General features: G+C 39.4%; 1 protein-coding gene across 4 annotated transcripts in view; it reads left to right on the forward strand.

Moving 5' to 3' along the window:
• The window catches only part of MYO5A (myosin VA), a 197,176-nt gene that overhangs the window by 123,757 nt on the left and 46,776 nt on the right, over positions 1-26,643 (forward strand). For all 4 annotated transcript variants that reach the window (XM_015097035.4, XM_015097038.4, XM_015097039.4 and 1 more), the window contains exons 16-25: positions 618-715; positions 2,736-2,822; positions 2,911-3,019; positions 5,212-5,423; positions 6,958-7,114; positions 12,847-13,086; positions 14,077-14,325; positions 17,144-17,237; positions 19,491-19,639; positions 25,763-25,876. In XM_015097035.4, the coding sequence (XP_014952521.1) occupies positions 618-715; positions 2,736-2,822; positions 2,911-3,019; positions 5,212-5,423; positions 6,958-7,114; positions 12,847-13,086; positions 14,077-14,325; positions 17,144-17,237; positions 19,491-19,639; positions 25,763-25,876 (1,509 nt within the window). The remainder of the gene's footprint in view (positions 1-617; positions 716-2,735; positions 2,823-2,910; positions 3,020-5,211; positions 5,424-6,957; positions 7,115-12,846; positions 13,087-14,076; positions 14,326-17,143; positions 17,238-19,490; positions 19,640-25,762; positions 25,877-26,643) is intronic.

The raw sequence follows: 26,643 nt of genomic DNA on the forward strand, positions 1-26,643 counted from the left end.
CATTTCCTATCCTTTTTTGAAGTCATCTGCTACTTTTTTCAGTACTGATCAGCAAGATTTCCACTGTACACGATTAAATGACCTTAATATCCTTAAAGCAAGGTTGTGTTTTTAGTCAAAGTTTTGAGTGTACAACAGAAAACCACAGAAATCTGTATTAAAAGTAGGGGGGATGTGTGTGGAAGAGTGAACTCTAATATAATAAGGATGATGATGTGTCCAGATAGGTTCATCAACTGTAACAAATGTACCACTGTGGCGGGGAAAGTTGATCATGGGGAGGCCATGCCTGTGCCAGGGCAGAGGGTATGTGGCAAGTTACTGTGTCTTCTGTCTGACTTTGCTATAAACCTTAAACCACTCTAAGAAAATAAAGTCTATATTTTAAAGGGTCTGGGGGAGAGGGAAAATTAAGACTGTCACAGAGTAAGCATGTGAATGGTAGGGTTTAAAGAAATTTGAACCAAAAGCCCTAGCAGCTCCACTACTGGGGGCTGGTCAGGTTCACCGGTGGCCAAGTCATCTCCACTAGTGCCATTAGAAGAAAAGTTTAGTTGTTTTATGTCATCTTTGACTTTGACAAACCCTGATGCGCCTTTCTGCTCTTTTTCATGCAGTTCCGAAACTCCCTCCACCTGCTTATGGAGACCCTGAACGCCACTACACCTCACTATGTACGCTGTATCAAGCCTAACGACTTCAAGTTCCCATTCACGTAAGTATTTCTCAACTGCTGAATTTAAAAGAATCCATATCTCATAAGGATTGTCAAACCAGCAGCTGGGAAAAAAATACATGAGTAAATCTTCATGTCTTGTAGAAGGAATAGTTATTAGAATTTTTTTCAGTTTTTGTTCTCTTTTACGAGTTTGAGAACAGGGACTTCCCTGGTGGTCCAGTGGCCAAGAATCCATGCTCCCACTTGTTGGGGCCCAGATTCAATTCTTGGTCAGGGAACTAAGATCCACAGGCCATGCAGTGTAGGCCCCCCCGAAAAAAAGTGAGAACAAATTAGCAGCTGGCCTTATGACAATTTTAAACATTTGAGGTCAACCACACATTTCTAGTTCTACTTTCTATTTTGAATTTACTTCAGTTTAAGACCTTTTTGGTTAATTTGGGCTTCAGTTAAAACCAGAGCTGGGTGAGATAAGATTGCTTTAGCAAAGGCTTACAGTCATCCCTGCTGCTTTTCAACTGTTGAAAGCATCAGAGGAGTCTGCTTTTTACCATGCATCTTGTCTCCATCAATATCATACGTGAGAGGAAGTTTTTTCCAAAACAGAAATATTTCTCTAATTTTGAAGGTAATGCATGCACATTGTAAAAACAATTTTCAGGAAATATAGAATAGTATAAAAGTAAATGAAAAAGCATTTCATTATACCTAGAGAGGTAATAAGTATTAACTGACATAGATCCTGCTTGATCAGTCCTTCCCTGCTCTGTGTGTGTATCTGTGAGAGAGAGAGAGACATTAATAAGAGAGAAGGAGTCGTGCTGTAATTGCTGTTTTACTTCGCTTTCAACTTAATAAATTGTGAGTGTTTTCCATGTTCGTAAATACAAATCGTTATCACCATTTTAATGGCTACATCATATCCCATTATAGAGTCATACCATCATTCATTTAAGTTATTCCCTGTTGATGGCCATTTGGGTTATTCCTTGGCTATGATAAACATCTTTTGCCAAACATTTCTATATATTCGCCTGCCTGAATATCTCCTTAGACTACTGCATTTCTAGGACAGGAATTTGTGGGTCAACGATTAATTAGGCGCCTTCCCGAACACTGTAATAACTCCCACTCTGCACCGTGTGGGTGCTCCTTTACCTATGCCCCTGCCCCTCCTGCCCATGGGAGATTCTGCCTTAGACTACAAGGCCCTTCTCAAAGGCTGTTGTATTCTTCTCATTCCCAAGAAGCCTTTCTGGAGGAGGTGAGAAGCAGGAAGAAGCTTTCATGCCTGGGCAACTCTCCTGGACAGCCCCAGGGCCCATTACGTTGCGTCAACCAACCCCATCTCCCATCACCAACAAAACACTGAGAAGATGGCACCACAGAAACCTCAGATAGGTCATTCAGGGCACAACTAGGGAGTAAGGGGAGTGATCATCCTGTAAGAAGCAGGCCTTGCTACTTCCTCTTTTAGTGTCAATTTCACATTCAGGTGCTGTTTATCTGAATAATAAATGCAGGTAAACAAATGCAGGTAAGATATAAAATATTTTTCACTAACGTGGACACTGTTAATGATTAGTATGTATACACTGAGTTAAATAGCTTTTAGAACACCAGTAATTAACAACAACAACAACAACAAAAAACCCAAATGGGGCATGTTTAATTCGTTCTTCTTGTGAAAGAAATCTCCAGAGCTGGCCAGTCTTTATTCTGGGGTAGCTCTGGATGGTGAACTAAAGAATTATGAGACCAACTAGTCAGGCCAAGGCACGTACTGAGCATTGCACGGGACAGAGGAGCTTGGGCTTTTTAAATATGCTCAGTGGTATTTCTTATGAGTTTTTGGTGCATGTTCTTACTACTGGTGATCTTCCCCACTCTCAAAATGGAGTTTTCAATTTTGAATCAGTACTCCAACATTTGAATTTTTTTTCTAATTTATTCATTTGGCTCCTTACAAAAGAATTCAGTCTCTGGAGTGAGGACAGTAGTTTGTGGCTAGAACCAGACTTTTTTGTGTATTAATGATTTCCACCTTTACTCATAGGTTTGATGAGAAGAGGGCAGTGCAGCAGCTGAGAGCATGTGGTGTCCTGGAAACCATTCGGATCAGCGCGGCAGGTTTCCCCTCTCGGTGGGCCTGGAAGTTTTCAAATACAAGGGATCCTCATGGGGGAGGTTCCTGCTCCTTTAGATAAGCTGACATGAGTCTCTTTTTATAGGTGGACTTACCAAGAATTTTTCAGCCGCTATCGGGTCCTAATGAAGCAAAAAGATGTACTAAGTGACAGAAAGCAAACATGCAAGAATGTTTTAGAGAAACTGATAGTGGTAAGAAAGATTTTCACTCATCTGTATCTGAACAGATGTTTGCCAAAGGCCTTGTGATTATAACCTGTACAAGTTCTAGGGGTGTCCAAATAGCACTAATTCAATGAAGTCAGGAGTGGGAGGGTGGAGAGGCACACTGTCTTGGAGTTCGAGGCTCCCTGTCTCTACGATGGAAGGACTAGTGAGGACAACAGCCCAGTGTCAAGAAACAGGATGGTGAGGCCTGAACCCAGACTTCAGATGCATTCTTTTTAGAACTGGATCATTTTCAATAAAAATTTACCGAGTACTTACTTATGAAAGACACCAGGCCAAATGCTGTGTGATTAAGGAAAAATAAGTCTTATCCTCAGGTAACATAGTATGTCTTTGAAATCAATGCATTTTAAAGATGAGTATAATATACCTTAGTGTCTATGAAATGCTGAGTGAATGAGACAAGAAATCAGAGGAAGGCAAAGCCACTTCTGCTGTGGGAAGGAGGAACAATTCATGGGAGACATGTATTTTGAGTCAGGCCCTGAAAGGTGGGTAAGACTGTGTAAAACTGGAAGGAGACTATCCTAGTAGGGAGCAAAGAACGTGGAAGCAGGAAAGCATAGTTTTCTCAAAAAACAGTACAGTAGGATTTATGTCTTTGCAGTAAAAAATTGGTGCCTGGGAAGTAAGGAATTCGTTAGGAAATCGGGGTTGGTGTTTGAAGGGTCTTGCCTACCAAGCTGAGGCATTTGCAGACCTTAAAATGCATCAGAGTCACCTACAGGACTTGTTACACTACAGATTGCCAGGCCCCACCTCCAGAATTTCTGATTTGGTCGTCTGGGATGTGCCCAATAATTTGCATTTTTATCAAGTTCCCAGTGATGCTGATGGTGGTCTGAGGACTACACTTGGACAGTCACTGATGTACGCTGTGGAGAATTTAAGCTTCATGAAATGTTTTTTAAAGAATATTATATTTTCACTTATTTGACATTAGATTGGATGGATTAACTCACTTTGAAGTAATTAGTAATAATTACTAGCTATTAATTAGATGTAATATCTCTTCTCTGGTAATAATTTTTTTTTTCCTTGAAATAGCTTAGGCCACTTTCCTGGTGATGTGTAAAAGAACTGGGTCCATTTTGAATTTGGCCCAAGTCTTTTCTAGGGAATGAAGAGCAGAACGTAGGGACAGTCCTCCCACACCAGCTTCCTCCCCTAGACCTCTCCCGGCTGAGCTTTGGGACCACAAGGCAGAGGAAGGCAGGCTTGGGGAGCAGGGAGAGGGGAGCTGAGATGAGATGGGGCTGGGAAAGGGAACTACTTACTAGCTTTTCCAGCTAGCTTCCTTTGTAAGATTTATTGATTTAAACTGAAGTAGTTTTAGATGTATGTGATTTCCTATTTTCTCTTTTCATGTACAAGATAGGAAATATTTGCTTACAGTGAAAAGTTATTTTCTGTTTTCACTTTGAATTTTAGATCACAATATTGATTGTTACAAATAAACTCTACTCTTTCAGTGTGAGATGCTTAATAAATCACATGCTTTTGAATACATTGGATCAGAATGTAATAGACCGAAAATAACATGCCTATCTATCTGTGTTTACTGCTCAGCTTTGCTTATAATCAGAAGTCAGTGAGCATTATAAATGATTATATTTTTGAAATTTGTAGACAGACTTACTATTGATAAAACCAAGAGATAACTGTTGAGAAACTTAACTCTTAACATGAATATGCAGCATTTTTAATCTTTTTGTTTTTATTTTGTATGTATTACTTCCTGCCTTTTTCTTCACACTGGTGTTTTTGTCCCTTCAGCTTTCTCATGGAACTTACAGCCCGGGTCAGTCAGAGGGAGTGTCAGCATCTCCATTTCCTTGAAATATTTAAAATACAAACAAGCAAATAGTAGCTGCCTATAACCCACAACCAAGTTTTGGGCTTCAGATAATAATTCCAGGTAGACTAATTCTGGAAAATAACTCTTAAACTGCAGTTTTCCTTAAAGTCCCTTCTATTCGCTCAACTTGCCTAGGATCAAAAAGCTGGCTCCATTAGATATTTGTGATGTAGCCCAAGTTTTAGCTAATAGTTTCATCCCTTTACTGATACTGCTTTTAGACATTTTTTTTCTCTTTAAAATTCGCTTATTTGGTCATCATTTCTACTTCTGAGTATACAGTTTCTTCCAAATACAGGACAAGGACAAATACCAGTTTGGGAAGACAAAGATCTTTTTCCGGGCTGGTCAAGTGGCCTACCTAGAAAAATTGAGGGCAGACAAGCTGAGGGCTGCCTGCATCCGGATCCAGAAGACGATCCGAGGGTGGCTGCTGCGGAAGAAGTACCTGCGCATGCGCAAGGCTGCCATCACCGTGCAGAGATATGTGCGAGGCCACCAGGCCCGATGGTAGGTGTCCTGGTGGCATGTACACGCTGGCTCAGGGGCAGCCAAGATTGGAGAGTGCATCTGACTTATTGTCTAAGCTAGGATAGTTTGGGGTGGGGTGGTCACCCTATCACTCAAGGCAGTTCAGTTCAGTCACTCATTCGTGTCCAACTATTTGTGACCCCATGAACCGCAGCACACCAGGCCTTCCTGTCCATCACCAACTGCCAGAGCTTACCCAAACTCATGTCCATTGAGTCGGTGATGCCATCCAACCATCTCATCCTCTGTTGTCCCCTTCTCCTCCTGCCTTCAATCTTTCCCAGCATCAGGGTCTTTTCAAATGAGTCAGCTCTTTGCATCAGGTGGCCAAAGTATTGGAGTGTCAGCTTCAACATCAGTCCTTCCAGTGAACACTCAGGACTGATCTCCTTTAGGATAGACTGGTTTAATCTCCTTGCAGTCCAAAGGACTCTCAAGAGGCTTCTCCAACACCACAGTTCAAAAGCATCAATTCTTTGGTGCTCAGCTTTCTTTATAGTCCAACTCTCACATCCACTCAAGGCAACACCTTATCTTTTCTTAGTTCCAAGGAATTAACTCATAAGACAATTAAATAGAATATAATTTTACTTACCTTTAGGAATCAGATTGAACCTCAAAAAAAAATTACATATTACTGTGTACTCATGTCCTCAGTATTTATTTTTTATACATTTATATTGGGCTTCCCTGGTGACTCAGCTGGTAAAGAATCTGCCTGCAGTGTGGGAGACCTGGGTTTGATCCCTGGGTTGGGAAATCCCCTGGAGAAGGGAAGGGCTACCCACTCCAGTATTCTGGCCTGGAGAATTCCATGGACTGTATAGTCCATGGGGTTGCAAAGAGTCAGACACTAAGCGACTTTCACTTTCACTTTTAATGGACTTGAGGAAATCATCTGTAAATTAGGACAATCATGAATATAACCTGTTAAAAATGATTCCATTGAGGTGTTTTTAGGAGCAATAAGGTGAGAACTATAGAAAACAATTAACTTACATGTGATTACATATTAGGATAATTTTAATTTAGAGCTATCAGAAGACATGAATTAAGGATAAAAAACTTATGCCCAGGTAAATAGATTGAGGAAAAACATGTGTTCACAATGGATAGCGCTCAGGAAACTGGTGATAAGTAGGTATGGTATTACTGTGTAAACTGGTCTGCTGTGTAAAGGGGACATAGCCTAGGGTAATGAGCACAGTCCTAAAAGGAATAAACCTTTATGACCTTTAGCTTTTTTGTTGTAAAATCGAGTAATATGGGACAGCCCACATTTTAGGGTTAGGTAAGGTCATTTGAGATAACAGATGGACAGATATTCGGGGATCATAAAATAACTACAAATATAAGAAATATAAATGTTGATTTAACATGTTTGTTATTAGAATAATCAATGGAAGTACTACTTATTATGGCAAGATATTAGTGCTTTCATAAAATTAGTGCTCTACAAAATGTGTTCCCGGTTTTTCTGACTACTGACAACTCGCCGCTCTTTCTCTTCCAGCTATGCTAAGTTCCTGCGCAGAACCAAGGCAGCCACTATCATTCAGAAGTACTGGCGTATGTATGTAGCTCGCCGGAGATACAAGATCATGCGAACTGCCGCAATTGTCCTTCAGTCTTATTTGCGAGGCTACTTGGCCAGAAATAGGTATCACAAGGTGAGGCATTGTTTTCTACTTTTTTATTCATCCCATTAATGTTAATCAAGTTCCACGTCTATGTAGGATTTGCATGGAAACAAGGAAGATCCCCTGGTGAAGGGATAGGCTACCCACTCCAATGTTCTTGGGCTTCCCTTGTGGCTCAGCTGGTAAAGAATTCACCTGCAATGTGGGAGACCTGGGTTTGATCCCTGGTTTGAGAAGATCCCCTGGAGAAGGGAAAGGCTACCCACTCCAGTATTCTGGCCTGGAGATTTCCATGTGGTTGCAAAGAGTCAGACATGACTGAGCAACTTTCACTTTCTCTTTCAACGAACAATTGAAATATATTTTTAAATATTAAATAATAAATACATATTGATTTATTTATTAACGTGACTTAGAAAAAGAAAGCTTACCTTTTTATTCCCTTTGCGTATGTAATTTGGGGAGAAAAAAGTGACATTTTTGTTTCCTGTGGCTGCTGTAATACATTACCACCAACTTAGTAGCTAGAAACAAGAGAAATTTCTCATTGAACTTTCTCACAGTTCTAGAGGCAAGAGCTGTGAAAACAAGATGTCAGCAGAGCTACACTCCCTCCAGAAGCTATGGGGGAAGAACCCATTCCTTGCCTCTTCTAGTGCTAGAGGCCACCACTATTCCTTATACTTTTGTGTCTATATCACTCCAAGCCCTGCCTCCATCTTCATTTGCATCATCTTCTCTCTGTGTCTAACTTTACTTCCTTTTGTCTGTCTCTTGTGAGAACACTTGTGATGGATTTGGGTCCCACCTAGATAATCTAGGATAATCTCTCCATCTCAAGATCCTTAACTTAATTATACCTTCAAAGACCCTTTCCCCAAATAAGGTAACATTTACAGATTCATGGAGAAATCTAGGGGTCTTTATTCAGCTAATTATGGTGAGCTTTGAATAGCTAAAGTATGTAACAGATGAACAGAAGATTAAGAGTGAAATGAATTTGGAAGAATTTACCATGATAAAGTGAAATCAAATGTAATATCAATGTAGTTAAAGTTGTGTTAACTGGAGTATGATTCCTATAGAAATATTTGACAAGTAAGCTTTATGTCTAGCACTAATCATTATGATTAGAGATAGTGGATCACCAGATTAGTCTTACCTTATCATCACCTCTAACAATATATGGTCTGGTTGATGAACATTTTTTCTCTCTTTTATTTCAGCAAGGTTTTGAGTCTGTTCTTTAGGTTCATCCACCTTGTTAGAACTGACTGAAATGTGTTCCTTTTCATGGCTGAGTAGTATTCCATTGTATATATGTACCACAGCTTCTTTATCCATTCATCTGTTGATGGACATATAGGTTGCTTCCATGTTCTAGCTATTGTAAATAGTGCTGCAATGAACATTGGCGTACATGTGTCTTTTTCAACTTTGGTTTCCTTAGGGTATATGCCTAGTAGTGGGATTGCTAGGTCATATGGTGGTTTTATTCCTAGTTTTTTAAGGAATTTCCATACCATCTTCCATAGTGGCTGTATCAGTTTACATTTCCACCAGAAGTGCAAGAGGGTTCCCTTTTCTCTACACCCTCTCCAGCACCCTCTTCAACATTTATTGTTTGTAGATTTTTTGATGATGACCATTCTAACCTGTGTGAGGTGATATCTCATTGTAGTTTTGATTTGCATTTCTCTGATAATGAGCAATGTTGAATGTCTTTTCATGTGTTTGTTAGCCATCTGTGTGTCTTCTTTGGAGAAATGTCTGTTGAGGTCTTTTTCCTACTTTTTGATTGGGTTGTTTGTTTTTCTGATATTGACTTGTATGAGCTGCTTATATATTTTTGAAATTAATCCTTTGTTAGTTGTCATTTCCTGTTTTGTTTTGTTTTTCCATTCTGAGGGTTGTCTTTTCTTCTTGCTTATAGTTTCCTTTGCTGTGCAAAAGCCTTTACATTTAATTAGGTCCTGCTTGTTTATTTTGTTTTTATTTCTATTACTCTAGGAGGTGGGTCATAAAGGATCTTGCTGTGATTTGTCATGGAGTATTCTGCCTATGTTTTCCTCTAAGAGTCTTATAGTTTCTGGTCTTACATTTAAGTCTTTAATCCCTTTTGATTTTATCTTGGTGTGTGGTGTTAGGAAGTTTTCTAATTTCATTCTTTCACTCATAGCTGTCCAGTTTTCCCAGCACCACTTATTGAACATGCTATCTTTGCCCCATTGTATATTCTTGCCTCCTTTATTAAAAATAAGGTACCCATAGATGTGTGGGTTTATCTCTGGGCTTTCTATCTTGTTCCATTGGTCTGTGTTTCTGTTTTTGTGCCAGTACCATACTGTCTTGATGACTGTAGCTTTGTAGTTTAGTCTGGAGACTGTTCTTTAGAACATATTCCTAATAAGCCAGAATTACCCTGATGCTGGGAAAGATTGAAGGCGGGAGGAGAAGAGGATGACAGAGGATGAGATGGTTGGATGGCATCATGGACTCAATGGACATGAGTTTGAGTAAACTCCAGGAGTTGGTGATGGACAGGGAGGCCTGGTGTGCTACAGTCCATGGGGTCACAAAGAGCTGGACACAACTGAGCAACTGAACTGAACTGAACAGTCTAGATCTTGGAGCCCTTTGGGCATCATTAGGAGAGTCAGTTGAGTGATATAGGACACTTATCTAATCATAGGCAATATGTGGGCATGCCCTGGACCCTATTCATGTATGTATTTTACTTTCTTAATTTAAATTTATTTTAGACAACAAAGAAACATGGAAAGCTAATGAGGCTTGAATGAGCATATTTAAATAGCTGTGCTTTGAAGAAAATTTGAAGACAGTTTTTCTAGGTGTTTCTGCCCATGCCTGCTTTATGGTTAGGTGTTGTTTCTTTTCAAGCATGAGCTTTCAAGGGAAGGTAAAACCTTATTAAACCTGACCTATTAGACATGCCAAACCGGTTACTCCCCTGTTTTCCTCAGTACTCTCTGTGGGAACATCTGAACTGGGGTTTGAGGCTATCGGTTAGCAGCAGAAGTCTCTAGCCTGCTTAGCTCCCACTGTGACTGGACCTAGTGAGGGTACCAGCTTAGAGACTAGTTTATGTGTAGGCCAGTGGCACCCCCTTAGTGATCCTTCTAGCTGTGATTCCAATCTCAGCCTCCCCTTCTCCAGCTTTGGGAGGTCTTAAAGTGAAAGCAAGTGTTATTTAATGTCTCTGACTCACCAATGGAAATGAGATTGAGAATGGAAGCTCTAATTATATACCATTTCCATTTGACTGAAATTACAGAAATGAACCAATGTCTGAAGTTACATGGGAGAAGGAAATTAAATAGGAAAATTGGCATAAATAGCTTTGCCACTCTGTGCTGCTTGAGTCTTTTTTAAATCTGAAAGCCTTCAGTTTGCCGTCACTGAGTTTTACCCAGTTTGTCACTAGTCATCCAGATAGACAGGGGCTTCCCTCAGGATTCTGATGTTGAGTGAGAGCAAAGGATGCCCTGCTTCACTGCAGTGTGATGCATGGTGACTGCACTTAGTGGGAACTGAAGTCTGCCTTGGCATTAGGGAAACAGCCCAAAGGTGCAGTCTTGAGTTAGCTGAAGACACTATATAGGTCTCTGAAACACCTATGTTTATTTTGCTGTTGTTTAGTTGCTAAGTCATATCTGACTCTTTTGGGGACCCCATAGACTGTAGCCTACAAGGCTCCTCTGTCCAGGGGAATTTTCAGGCAATAATATTGGAATGGGTTGCCATTTCCTTCGCCAGAGGATCTTCCTGACACAGGGATTGAACCCATATCTCCTGCTTAGCAGGCTGATTCTTTACCACAGAGCCACCAGGGAAACCCATGTTTATTTTGTATTTGATGACTTTAAACACAACCACTTATTTCTTTTGTATCATCTGGGATGGCATATGATTTCATTATTTTTCTCAGCTACATCCTAAAAATAGGAACTGTTTTTTCAATGATCTTACCAAATTGCTACTATCTGAATAGATGGTTTCAGAGATTTTTTAAACATTTAAAAAAAGTTTCATAAAAGATATATTGTATCCCTTTATCATAATCACTAGTGAGTACTTAAGTGAATATATTGTAACAGTCACATCACACAAGTTCAGTTCAGTTCAGTCACTCAGTCATGTCCGACTCTTTAGGACCCCATGAACCACAGCACTCCAGGCCTCCCTGTCCATCACCAACTGCCAGAGTCTACCCAAACCCATGTCCATTGAGTCGGTGATACCATCCAACCATTTTACCCTCTGTCATTCCCTTCTCCTCCTGCCCTCAATCTTTCCAGCATCAGGGTCTTTTCAAATGAGTCAGCTCTTCGCATCAGGTGGCCAAAGTATCGGAGTTTCAGCTTCAACATCAGTCCTTCCAAAGAACACCCAGGACTGATCTCCTTTAAGATGGACTGGTTTAATCTCCTTGCAGTCCAAAGGACTCTCAAGAGTCTTCTCCAACACCACAGTTCAAAAGCATCAATTATTTGGCACTCAGCTTTCTTTATACTCCAACTCTCACACCCACACATGACTACTGGAAAACCATAGCCTTGACTAGACGGAACTTGGTTGACAAACTAATGTCTGCTTTTTAATATGCTGTCTAGGTTGTTCATAACTTTCCTTCAAAGGAATAAGCGTCTTTTAATTTCATGGCTGTAGTCACCATCTGTAGTGATTTTGGAGCCCCCCAAAATAAAGTCAGCCACTATTTCCTCATCTATTTGCCATTTTATAAAATCATAGTCTTGAAAGGACCTTAAAGTCTTGCTAGTTCAACCCTTCCTAAAATTTAAGAATTTTCCCATCATTCCTGAAAATTATTTGTACAATCTCTGCTTGATGGTCATTAGTGACAAGAGATTTATCTCATAAGGATGAATGAGTGTTTATCAGTTTAGGGGAATATCTTTTTTTAAGAAAACACAATATAAAATTAAGATCTGTTTACTTTATCTTCCTTTTAGCTTTCCTTTTAAAGTTCTATCCCTACTACCTTTGAACCCCATGAGTGGATCTGTGCTACATTTGTAAAGCAATGGGAAATCCTCACTAGAGTGGTATTCCTCAAAAATGGCAAATGAGAGAATCATTTTTTTGTTTGTTTCTGGGGGGGGGAATCAATAAATTAATAATAAACTTTGCAGTACCCTAAGTGTTGGCTTCTATAGCCTGCTTACCAACCATACCCTATGTCCTCAAGCCAGAGACCTAATGCACAGTGATATGGAACCAGCAGTAAGGGTAGTGGGTAAATCTATTTTATTAGCATATGATTCACAGGGTATCAAGTTCTGTTTGTTTTCTGACGGATAACTGGTTGCTTTTAGAAATCATATAGTCATAAGAAACCTAATGCATTTTTCTTTCTTTTTAGATTAGTTTTCTATTTAGTAATCTGGTACCTTTAATTTTGATGGCTCTTGTGTGTATACTCTGTTTATCATCATACATAGACATGTAATCCCACATAGGACATGTGGATATAATACATGTTTTATATATGTTTCTCAAATTGCCTTTTAGAGATTACATTTCAATCATCTTTTAAAATAATTTGTGCCTCCATATATTTGTGATAAGTACACTCCACATAATACATTGTTGCTTCAGCTTTTCCGGTGTCTTTCCCTTTAGTTAATGTGTGGTTCTCAGACTGCATCCATACGTTGATAGAGTTGAACATTGAGTGTAGTCCAAGGTTTGACATTTCTGGCACCTACCCTTCTCTCCAGATACTCCGTGAGCACAAAGCAGTCATCATTCAGAAGTGGGTCCGTGGCTGGCTGGCTCGCACCTACTATAGGAGGAGCATCCACGCCATCATCTACCTCCAGTGCTGCTTCCGACGGATGATGGCCAAGCGCGAGCTGAAGAAACTTAAGATCGAGGCCCGCTCCGTGGAGCGCTATAAGAAGCTCCACATCGGCATGGAGAACAAGATCATGCAGCTGCAGCGCAAAGTTGATGAGCAGGTGTGTTTTGAACAGCAGCCCTGAAAATGCAGCATGCCTAATGAAATACACTGGGATTATCTTCAGCAGTGTCTCCTCTTGAGTTTACCTTTCAGTCTCAGCGAAAAAAAGTAAAACAGTAGTGACATTAATGAGCATGGAAATAGTGACAAGCTCATAGGTAAGATTATAATTGCGAGGACCAAGGCAGGAAATTGTTTTTGAGAACACAGACAGGTTTACTAACAGTCCAAAAGGTTAGGACTGAAAGTCATATTTTACACAGCTCTTTCATCATTATCATTCAGTTATGTGTAGTGTATTGTTCCTTTTGTAGATGAGTTGTTTAGCACTGAGATGCCAAAAGAAGCAGGAAGATGTCCATGCTTCTGAGGAATCTGCAGTCTATTTGCAGAGATAACAGTTTGATATCTCACAGATAGCTATTACCAACTAATATTTTAGCACCTGCAAATTATATAGGTAGTTAGTGACATATAAATACTAACAATGACAAAGAAAAACAGAAAACAGAATGAAATAAAATTCATCAGAAAGATTTTCTGAATGGGAGGAGTTTCCAGATGTTAAACAGAGAGATTTGTAAGATGTGATTTTGAGGCCATTTTACTATTCCTATACATCACTAGCCAGCACATGGCTTTCAGTAGCACACTGATTTGTTTCTAAAAACAAATCTAGATTTTCCTATTCCTGGATTGAGAATCAGGAAAGAGAATTTAGTATGGTAACTCTCCTTATGACTATGACAGAATCACATGTATGTTGCTCATCTCATGTAAAACATAAATAATTGTGTCTGTTCTCTTTTGGTATCACTAAGAGGGTACTGGTTGTGTTATTTTAAATGTTGTCACTAGTATTTTGGTTAGAGGCTATATCAGTGCTGCAGTGACATAGCATGAATATGATGAATAGGCATGGTTTTCTCACCAAGTACAATTCATGGTGTGTATGTTTACTTACTGTCACTCATGTGTGTGTTTAAAGAACAAAGACTACAAATGCCTCATGGAGAAACTGACCAACCTAGAAGGAACATACAACTCGGAGACCGAGAAGCTACGAAGTGATTTAGAACGTCTTCAGCTAAGTGAAGAAGAAGCTAAGATTGCTACTGGACGGGTCCTCAGTCTGCAGGAAGAAATTGCCAAGCTACGGAAAGACCTGGAACAAACTCGGTCTGAGAAAAAATCCATTGAGGAACATGCTGATAGATACAAGCAAGAAACTGAGCAGGTAGGAGCTAATGTCCATATCCTCATCTACTTCTTTCACAAAGATGTGCTGTCGTATTGACTTGGTTGGCCATTGTAGCTCAAGGTAGTTCTCGGTTGAAGGTAAAACACACATTTCAGTCAGTTGACTGTTCATTATTAGAGTTTTTCCCCAAGGAGTTCTTCTATATGCTGGATGAGTAGCTATAGGTCTTTTAGTAGAATGTTTTACTCTACTAAGAATAGAAGGAAAGCAGTATTATAAGAAGAAAATTGATGGCCAATTACCTATTATACACTCTTTTTGTTGAATGTATAGATCTGTGTGGAGGCAGCCAGCTTAAGGTGATTAAGAAGTAAATTAAACAATAAACTGTCAGAAGCTAGGAATTGTTATGGAAACCTACATTAAGGCTGTTTTGAGAAGTCCACCAGAAATCCAAATGTCTGCACAGTGGCCATAGTCAAGAACTGCTATGCAAAAAATAACAACAAAACTACTTACATACAGATTGACGAATGTTTCCACACTACAAATTTGTATTAACTTATATCAAAACTTTATTAAATATAGAAAACACGAAGGCTCTCAAGAAGTAATGAGGAGTATTGTTTAAACATAAGAAAAAAATACCTCAACATAAGGCTTACTCGGAAAAAGTAATAGATTTTTAGAGATCCTACTAGTATTACCATGTTTAAATGAAAACAAAGCTGACTCTGTTGGCTGTAACAACTTCTGAACCTTAACAGCAGCTCATGCAGTAAGAACCTCTGAAGGAGCTTAGACAGTTCAGGTAAGATAGTGTCACTAATAAGATGGCAATCCTTCCATGATATTCAGGATCCTGATTAAAATAAACCTGTCTATATCTTCAGGTTGACTCTGTGTCTGGAAACAGTTTCCTTGGTAGCCTAGTCCATAAAGAATCTGCCTGCAGTGCAGGAGACCTGGGTTCAATCCCTGGGTCAGGAACATCCCCTGGAGAAGGATTCAGTATTCTTCAGTATTCTTGCCTGGAAAATCATATGGAGAGAGGAACTTGGTGGGCTACCGCCCCTGAGGTCGCAAGAGTTAGACACGACTTAGCAACGAAACCACCATCAATATATGTTACTTTGACATGGCTTGTTCTATTGAATATATATCCAATGAGATACTCTTGAGGTTTAGGATCTGTCTTTCTCATTTTCTCTCTTTCTCAATCTCTTTTTTCCCCATTTCTTGAGTCCCTGAAAGCTTCCAAAATTCCTTAGAAACTATAGAGTATTAACTTGGTAGGGGTATTCTCTTTTCCTTTTCACAGTCAAATTCATACCTTTCTAGTTAGATAGAATAGTATACCCAAACATATTCGGATTTCTCCTTTCTTCTTGTTTTATTATCTGCGGCTTTCACAGGGATATCTATAGGCACTACCATTAAGTCTTTTAGATGGAGTGTGGTAATGAAGAATGGAAACATTTCCCTGGGAGAGCTAGCCTTGTGGTCAGGAAAGCTGCATTGCCAGTCAACCTGATCAAGGAGCCTAGAAGGTCCAGAGAGCTGTGCTTCTTAACCAGGAATGTGTATCAGAATTGGCTGGAGAGTTTTTAAAAAAGATACCTGCCCAAGCTTTGGGAGTGTGGGTCGGACACATTTATTTTGAAAAAGCACAACAGGTGATTGGTTGCATAGCCCTGACAAAGAGCGGCTTCTCTCAAGAGCACCCTAAGAACCCAGCCTTTGTACTGAGAGCAGACCTTCTCAGGACAGAAGGAAGAGACTGGACAATCAGAAAGAGCACCTCCTGGCCTGATGTCCACCATGGCTCACTGCTGTAACTTCAGTTCTCTGTTCTTCAGGGATCCTTTGTCACAGCCCATTGTCTCCATCGCTGAACTCTTCATACGTTCCCTTTATTACTAAAGCTGTACCTTTAAGAGTTCTGTAAACTTACACTTACAGAAAGAAATTCGCATTTCACTTATTCAGGTTTCACTTCAGCGCACATTCTATTACAAAGCTAAACTATATAAATTATCAACTTTACAAAGTTACCTTTGGTTTTGACTTTTGTCTCCTGAGAATCCTTATCTAACCAGGAACCAGAAAGTTAAAAGGTCAACATTTTTTTTATTGTGGTAAAATATGCTTGTATTTAAAGTAACTTTAAATTTACTATTTTAATTGTTTTGAGTGTAAAGTTCTATGACATTAGTTATAGTCACATAGTTGTAAGGCCAATGCTTAAATGTGGAATAAGTTTACAACCTTGCAAAACTTAAAAGGAGATGAAAGTAAAATTCAAGACAGAGAGCAGGGAGCTTCGGAAGGCCTTCAGTGGATTTCATACTTTTCTCGTCCTCTGTAATCTCTCTGTTGAATCTTGGGTACACATAAGCATTGTGTGAGGCTGTTGGGGTGAAAGGGCGTTATCATTACTTTAAGAGCAAATGCTTACTAGGTGTCAGGCAATTGGTAAATGCTCAAGGTACAAAGTAAAACAACAACAGCAAATCATCTTTGTCCTCCAATAATTTCTAGTCAATCAGGGAAGTAAAAGTAAATCATTTATAAGGGCTATAAAGAGGCATTTACAGGGTTCTGTAGCAGTCCGATGGAGAGACATATAATTGGAAGAAGTTTCTGGGAAAGCTTTCTGGGGGTAATGCCTGAACCAAGTGCTTTCTGGGAGGTAATGCTTGAACCAAGTTTAAAGGATGACTGACTATAACTCAGCAAAGAAGTGAGACAGTGAGACATGGAAGTAAGGAGTGACTACTGTGTGGTCTTTGTGTTCAGTACCAGGTTTCCTCTGTCTGTTGCAGCCATATCAGTTTATTGTTTCATTTTATAGCTGGTGTCAAATCTGAAGGAAGAAAATACTTTGCTGAAGCAGGAAAAAGAGGCCCTCAATCACCGTATCGTGGAGCAGGCTAAGGAGATGACAGGTAAGGCTCATGTGGGCCCAGCCTACTGCACTGCAAACAACCTGAGACCAAGGGTTTATAAGTTACAACTTTGCTTGTTTAGGCTGGCATCAATAAGGTTTCAGAGTTCCAGAGGCAGGCACTCTAAATAATTGGTTGAATTAGTTGGTGAATTTGTAAATCGTATCTCCCTATGTACAAATATGAATTCATGCTTAGTCAATATTGTGTATAACTTAAAAAAATAATTGTATGTATGATTTATAGCTTATAGGAGTCCTCTTGATTTAAGACAAATTATTGAGCTAAAATGTATATTATAGGAGTATATGTATCTATGTATATTATTGATTTTGCTAAATGAATGAATACTGATTTCCTAAGATCACCCACTCTTTGCCATCTTAAAAAAAAAGGCACTGACTAGAGGTAGACATTTATTTGCTGTTGGTAAGATAAATTAAAATGGTGATAATTTACAAGAAATCCACATATACATAAACATGAGATAAGATGTATATCTAAACTACAGCAATTGGTGGTAGAAATAAAAAGGAAGAGGTAGGTTAGAGTGAAAATATATGAAAAGAATTAACAGATTATTCTCATTTTTGATATGGTATTCAAAAGAGGAGCAAAAATTTTCTAAAGTGTTGCAATGAGTTATCAAAACAATAATGTGTTATTAGTAATGAGGAAATTGAGGAAAACAAGTCTCTGTTTATGAGGCAAATCAATTAAAATTTGGATGTTAGCTAGGGTCTCCAGATAGAGATGATCTGAAAGCAAATTGAGATTAAAGTGAGAACCCTCAGGGGTTTTCCCCACACCATACCCTTCTTCCCAATTAAAGGGAATACTGCATAGAAAAGAGAAGAAAATCTGGAATTCATAGGATAGTCATAAAAAAGGATAAGGTGAAGAAAAAGAGTCATAAAAGAAAGTTAAGACGGAAGGAGAAAACAGTCATTGAAGACATGGAAAGAAGGTTGCTAGGATGCAGAATATGGTGGAAAAATCCAGAATGATGAGAATTCTTCTAGGAAAATAGGAAATGTTATTTGATACTAAAGAGAACAAAACAAATAACAGTGGATTTGCCTAGGAAAATTTGTTGGTAGCCTTGGGCAGCTTCCCACAAACTTGTGAGAATAAAAGGCAATTTATAGAATGTTATTGGAGAAGGCAATGGCACCCCACTCCAGTACTCTTGCCTGGAAAATCCCATGGATGGAGGAGCCTGGTAGGCTGCAGTCCATGGGGTTGCTAAGAGTTGGACACGACTGAGCGACTTCACTTTCACTTTTATAGAATGCTGTATAGAGAAAAAATTCTTTTATTCATTTATTTGCAAATTATTAAAGTGCTAGGACAGGGGAACACTGTGGAGGCAGTCATGACAGGACACTGGGAAGTCCTTGCCCTCATGGAGCTGACAGATAAAGAGATGGTGAGCAACAGAAGCAGGCAGGACAGATTAAGATATAGCCACAAAATATGAGGTAGGAAGCCCAATATTTATAAATGTGGCTGGTTCAGCTCATTGAGAGAAAGCACATGGCTGAGATTTAAGGCTTTTTTATTGATACTTTGATTTGCAGTCACGGGCTAGTCTCCAGTCTCCAAATGATGTCCTATCTACATGCCAGCCACTAGCGATAGAGAGGGTAGAGTGAGGTGAGTAAATGGAAAAGTCCAGTCCCCGGCAGCACATAGGAGTGGTGACAACAGAGGACCAGGTGCGGCAAGTTACCTGAACAGAATGGAAGGAGTAACAGGACAAGGGCCTTCGCAGTGCTGGGAAATTGTAAGACCAAAGCCAGGGACTGAGAGATGAGTCGAGAGATCTGGAGAGCAGGACAGCTGGGTCCACTGAGAAGTCACTGTTCCCCAAGAGGCCTGAGGAATGTCTCTAACTTTTTCAACAAAAGAATTTTATGAGTAGCCTGAAACAGAATACTATTGGAATAAAAAAGTATATACTTCTAGTTACTAAATGCTGATTAGAGGAAGTTATCAAGAATGTGCTATAACCAATGAATAAACTAGTTCTGTTCATGGAAGAACATGATAGATGACTGTTATTATTAATAAATTATTTTATTCTTTGGTCATGATATTTTCTCTTTCCCTACCTCCACTAAGATACTCTTCATAGGTCATAGTGCTGCTAAAAGTAGAACCCCTCCCAAAGACTATAAGGCAGTGCCCATGGTTTTATTCTTGCATTTGTGAAGCTGTCTTTGGTATGTTTTTCTCTCTCTCTTCTTTCAGAGACTATGGAGAAGAAGTTAGTAGAAGAAACAAAACAACTGGAACTCGATCTTAATGATGAAAGGCTGAGATATCAGAACCTTCTGAATGAGTTTAGTCGCTTGGAAGAACGCTATGATGACCTCAAGGAAGAGATGACTTTGATGGTGGTGAGTCAAATACTTTTGCCCATTTCTATAAAAAATTTCCCTGGTGGCTCAGAGGATAAAGCGTCTGCCTGCAATGCAGAAGACCTGGGTTCGATCCCTGGGTTGGGAAGATCCCCTGGAGAAGGGAAATGGCAACCCATTCCAGTATTCTTGCCTGGAGAATCCCATGGACAGAGGAGCCTGGCGGGCTGCAGTCCATGGGGACACAAGGAGTCGGACACGACTGAGTGACTTCACTTCACTTCACATGTGTGCAAAACTAGACAGAATAGTAGCATAAACCGCCATGTACTCCATGTACTCATCACTCAATTCCAAAATAGTCATCACGTTTCTATCTCCCATTCTAACCTATATCACATTCCATCCAATGGATTGGATTGTCTTAAAGAAAATCCCAGGAATCACATCACTGTGTTCATAAATAGTTTTATAAACTCAAACACTTTGAAGACTAGACTATAAGTCAGTATTGCTGGACTTTGTTTATGCACTGAATGACAATGTAAAATTTGCTTATAAAGCAAATATTTATAAGGTCAAGTATTTTCTCAGTAGTTTTTGTAATTTCAAAGGCATATTCCTAAACAAAGAAAATTCATCTGCTAGTTGTAATAAATTGTCTTACCTATTTCATGGACTCTTCTGCATCCGGACGAGTACTTTTTGTACTTTTGATAGTGCTGCACACCATCCCTGGTCTACTTATTCTGATATCAGGAAACAGAGTTCCCTGACACTCTTGTTCCTGCAACTATCAGCCTTAAATGTAACCTAATAGCTGAGACATTATTTTGCCAACAAAGGTCCGTCTAGTCAAGGCTGTGGTTTTCCCAGTGGTCATGTATGGATGTGAGAGTTGGACTGTGAAGAAAGCTGAGTGCCGAAGAATTGATGCGTTAGAACTGTGGTGTTGGAGAAGACTCTTGAGAGTCCCTTGGACTGAAAGGAGATCCAACCAGTCCATCCTACAGGAGATCAGTCCTGGGTGTTCTTTGGAAGGACTGATGCTAAAGCTGAAACTCCAATACTTTGGCCACCTCATGCAAAGAGCTGACTCATTGGAAAAGGCTCTGATGCTGGGAGGGATTGGGGTCAGGAGGAGAAGGGGACGACAGGATGAGATGGCTGGATGGCATCACTGACTCAATGGACATGAGTCTGAGTGAACTCCGGGAGTTGGTGATGGACAGGGAGGCCTGGCGTGCTGCAGTTCATGGAGTCACAAAGAGTCGAACACAACTGAGCAGCTGAACTGAACTGAATGGCAGAAATGGCCAGAAATGCCCGAAACATTTGCTGTAAAACACAAGATAATTCGGATGGGTGTGGTCACGATGGCAGAAGAGGAAGGCCCTGTGCTCAACTCTTCCCACCGGCATACCGAAATTGTAACTATTTTCAGAGCAATTGTGTATGAGAATGACCTGAAGACTAGCAGTGTTGAAGTGCTGTTAAACTGCTGCTCTCTATATTCCAGCAAATTTGGAAAACTCAGCAGTGGCCATAGGACTGGAAAAGGTCAGTTTTCTGTCCAATCCCAAAGAAAGGCAAATGCCAAAGACTGTTCAAACTACCAGATAATTGCGTTCATCTCACATGCCAGCAAAGTAATGCTTAAAATTCTCCAAGCTAGACTTCAACAGCACCTGAACTGAGAATTTCCAGATGTTCAAGCTGGATTTAGAAAAGACAGGGGAACCAGAGATGAAGTTGCAAACATCTGTTGGATCATAGAAAAAGCAAGAGAATTCCAGAGAAGCATCTACTTCTGCTTCATTGACTACACTAAAAACTTTGTGTGGATCACAACCAACTGTGGAAAATTGTTCAAGAGATAGGAATACCAGACCATCTAACCTGCCTCCTGAGAAATCTATATGCCACTCAAGAAGCAACAGTTAGAACTGGACATGGAACAACAGACTGGTATTAAATTGGGAAAGGAGTATGTCACGGCTGTATATTGTCACCCCACTTATTTAACTTCTATGTAGAGTACATCATGCGAAATCCATTGGCTGGGTGAAGCACAAGCTGGAATCAAGATTGCCAGGAGAAATATCAATAACCTCAGGCATGTAGATGATACCACCTTTATGTCAGAAAGCAAAGAACTAAAGAGCCTCTTGATGCAAGTGAAAGAGGACAGTGAAAAAGCTGGCTTAAAACTCAAATTCAAAAAACTGAGATCGTGACATCTGGTCCCATCACTTCATGGCAAGTAGATGGGGAAACAATGGAAACAGTGACAGACTTTACTTTCTTGGGCCCCAAAATCACTGCAGATGGTGACTGCAACCATGAAATTAAAAAATTCTTGTTCCTTGGAAGAAAAGTTATGACAAACCTAGACAGCATATTAAAAAGCAGAAACATTACTTTGTATACAAAGGTCTATCTAGTGAAAGCTATGGTTTTTCCAGTAGTCATGTATGGATGTTAGAGTTTCATAAAGTAAGCTGAGCACTAAAGAATTGATGCTTTTGAACTGTGGTGTTGGAGAAGACTCTTGAGATTCCCTTGGACTGCAAGGAGATCAAACCAGTCAATCCTAAAGGAAATCAGTCCTGAATATTTATTGAAAGGACTGATGCTGAAGCTCCAATACTTTGGCTACCTGAAGTGAAGAACTGACTCATTAGAAAAGACCCTGATGCTGGGAAAGATTGAAGGTAGGAGGAGAAGGAGATGACAAAGAATGAGATGGTTGGTTGGTATCACCAATTCAATGGACATGAGTTTGAGCAAGCTCTGAGAGTTGGTGATGGACAGGAAAGCCTGGTGTGCTGCAGTCCATGGGGTTGCAAAGAGTTGGACACTACTAAATGAGTGAACTGAAGACTAGCAGAAATTATTTCATGCAACTAAAGATATAAAAAAGGAACCACAACAAAATAGGTAGAAGATTAAAGGATACACAGAACAAAAAGATGTAAAATATGATGACAAAAACACTAATAGTGGAAGAGGAACTAAGAATGCATGGTTGTTATAATGTTTTGAACTTAAGATCATATTTAAATAATTATATATGTGTGTGTATGTACATGTAAATGATTGAACCTCCTTTATTATTGCTTATATGATCCTTTTCATAACCACAAACATATTATAGATATATATACATATAAAAAGAGAGTAATCTAAATATAATAGTAAAGATAGTCATCAAATCACAAGGGAAGAAAGAAAGGAACCAAAAGGAGCTATACTAACCAGAAAACAACTAACAAAATGGCAATACGTACATACCTATCAATAATTACTTTCAGTGTATTAGACTAACTGCTGTAATCAAAAGACATAGAGTGGCAGAATGGATAATGGAAACAAGACATAAAGACGTGCACGCACACACACACACACACACACACACACACACACACCTGTGAGAGAGTCATGTCAGTTATAAAGACACACAGAGACTAAAACGGAAAGAATGGAAAAAAGGTATTCCATGGAAATGAAAAGACAGCTGGGATGGCAAGAGTCAGACGAAACAGACTTTAAGACAAAGACTGTAACAACAGACAAAAAAGGACATTACATAATAACAAAAGGATCAGTCCAACAAGAGGATATAATAGTGGTAAATATATGTTCACCCATCATAGGTACATCTGAATACATACAGAAAATATTAATGAGTGTAAAGGGAGAGATTGACAGTAACGCAATAATACTAAGGGGCTTTAACGCCCCACTTCCATCAAAGGACAGATCATCCAGAAGATTGAGATCATAGCAGTCATCTTTTTCCACCACAGTGCTATGAGAATAGAAATCAACTACAAGAAAAAAACCTGAAAAAACAAATACATGGAGCTCAGTATACACTATTAAACAACCAATGGGTCACTGAAGAAACCAAAGAGAAAATTTTGAAAATATCTGGAGATAAACGAAAGTGGAAACACAATGATTAACATCTGTGGAATGTGACAAAAACAGTTCAAGAAGGGAATTTTAATGGCAAATAAATAAGCAGTCTAGCCTTATACCTAAAGGAAGTATTGTCAAAAAAGAACAAACAAAATTCAACATTAGTAGGAGAAAAAAAAAGATTAGAGTGGAAATGAAATAGAAACTAAGACTCAGTTAAAAAGATGCACAAAACTAAAGAGCTGGTCCTGTGAGAAGATAAACAAAATTGATAAACTATTAGCCATAATCATCAAGACAAAAAGAGAGAGCCCAGATTAATAAAATCAGAAGTGAAAGAGTAGTTATACCACAGAAATATACAGGATCATAAGAGGCTACTAGACAATTCAGTTCAGTTTAGTTCATTTCAGTCACTCAGTCGTGTCTGACTCTTTGTGACCCCATGAATCGCAGCACTCCAGTCCTTCCTGTCCATCACCAACTCCCAGAGTTCACTCAAACTCATGTCCATCAGGTCAGTGATGCCATCCAGCCATCTCATCCTCTGTCGTCCCCCTCTCCTCCTGCCCCTAATCCCTCCCAGTATCAGGGTCTTTTCCAGTAGGTCAGCTCTTCACATGAGGTGGCCAAAGTATTGGAGTTTCAGCTTTAGCATCAGTCCTTCCAATGAACACCCAGGACTGATCTCCTGCAGGATGGGCTGGTTGGACCTCCTTGAAGTCCAAGGGACTCTCAAGAGTCTTCTCTACGTGCCAATAAAATTAGCAATCTAGAAGAAATAGACAAATTCCTAGAAACATACAATCTCCCAATGCTGAATCAGGAAGAAACAGAAAATATGAACAGATCAAATATCAGTAATGAAATTGAATCAGCAGTCCAAACACTTCCAACAAAAGTCCAAGGCCAGATGGCTTCACAGGTGAATTCTGTCAAACATTTAAAGAAAAGTTAACACCTATGCTTCTCAATCTATTCCAGAAAACTTCCAAACTCATTCTGTGAGGCATCCCACTGATACCAGAATCAGACAAAGAAATCACACACACACACACGCACGCACGCACAGAAAGAAAATTGCAGGCCTATGCTTCTCAATCTATTCCGGAAAGCTTCCAAACTCCTTGTGTGCAGCATCACACTAATACCAAAATCAGACAGAGAAATCACATACACACACACACACACACACACAAAGAAAATTGCAGGCCAAAATTACTAATAAACATAGAACAAACAAAGTGGTCTGGCTTGAGACACCAACTACTCCTGAGGGCTTGTTTCCCTGTGGTCACACAGATGGGCCTGCTTTATCTAAGCCTGGATGTTGGAAGGAACAAGGCAAAAAGCTCTTTGTGGCTTCTGGCTCTTTTCCTGAACCTTGGAAGGAGTAAAGGACACTGGACAGATCACAAAGCTTTCAGAGGTCTTTTTGAAACTCTCAGGATTTGTAACCCTAAAAGATCCAGGCCACTGAACCTCCACCTCTTCTGCGGGGGGCACCCTCAGAGCAAGGGGCCCAAACCCCACCTTTTTATTTCCTCTTCCCTCAAGTCATTCTTTAACCACTTCTCCAGAAAGAAAGGGACTGCAAATACCTAATTTTTCTATTCCCCAAAGGCTTGCTGAATACTAGTTCTTTAGTTACCACATGTCATGAAACTATCACTTGGACTCCCTGAATTAATAACCCAAGGATCTTCCCAGAGCAGCTGTTCTGCACACTCATTCTTGCCACTGCTGACTCCAGAGCTTCAGTTGCATGCATAAAACTGACAGAAGTTGTAGTTGCCTTTGTGAAAACCCCCCTCCTGTGACCTATTAATATGGTGCAGTAAAATGATTATGCTGTCACTGAATATATCCTGTGGACTTTTGGGAAGATTTTGTTTGATTATAATATGAAAGTCATCATACTTATGCCTCACCTAGTGCGACTAGCCACTCACAACTTAAGAGGCGATCTGCCGATAATCAGAGATGATTTTTATTTAAGTGTTTAGTTTTGTGACTGTACTCTTCACACCCTCCTGGTGCATCTTTCTGTGTCTTTGAGGAGCTCAGGAGGTGACACCTTGTAAGAGTTTGTTAAGACAACGTGGAATAGATTGTTTGGGTATGAGAGCATTAGGTCATGAAGATTAGAACCAAGTTAAGGTGGATGCTGTCTTAACTATGCCAAGTTCAATTATTTAATTATGTTGTGTTAACTGTAGCTGCTTATTTGTGTTGCAGAATGTGCCTAAGCCTGGACACAAGAGAACAGACTCTACCCACAGCAGCAATGAGTCTGAATACACCTTTAGCTCTGAAATTGCAGAAACTGAAGATATTCCATCAAGGACAGAGGTATATTTTAGACACCTATCAATAAAAGTAAGATGTGCCCATCCTGTTATTAACAGAGAACATTTCCATTGCAGGGAGGACCCCATTTGTTCATAAATGTTACATTTGTTTTATATTCTTTATGAAAACTTGAAGGTACTTAATTAGCTATGTATATACATACCTATTACATATTCTTGTTAATCGATATTTAAATTTTTAATGTGATTTTGAGGACCAGATTTTCCCTTTTGTAATTCCCTTTTATACCTTAACATGTTCTGTGTGTAAAAAGTATAGCTTATCATGAATTTATTTTAGACTGAGGTCATTTTTTAAAAAGTAAGCTTTTATCCTAAAATATTATAATATAAATACCAATGCCTTAGAGTTTAGCAAAATTGCTGCCTGTTTGGTGACAGTTTGTACCAATGTAATTCTCTTCTACAAAAATGCATGGAAAACAGGTTATGAATCTGTCTTAGTGTTTTGTATTACATGGTTTGAAATCAAAATGACATATCACTGTAACTCCAAGAGTACAGTGACTTTAAGTTAGATTGTTCCCAAACCAATTCTCATATCTTCTTCAAATATGATATTAGTTTCTGTAATGGGTAATTCAGGCACATTATTTTCTATTTTTAGCTCATATTCTGAGAAAATGGCCAAGTCAGAAATAGACTGCTTCTGGCAGAACAGCTGAAAAAAATCGAATGATTCTTTCCTTTCTTAGTTCTACTTGAGAATGAAAAGTTTCTCCATCTCATTCTGCTCATTTTAAAGAA

This window comes from Ovis aries, chromosome 7 (assembly GCF_016772045.2).
Source record: "Ovis aries strain OAR_USU_Benz2616 breed Rambouillet chromosome 7, ARS-UI_Ramb_v3.0, whole genome shotgun sequence".
NCBI lineage: Eukaryota > Metazoa > Chordata > Mammalia > Artiodactyla > Bovidae > Ovis > Ovis aries.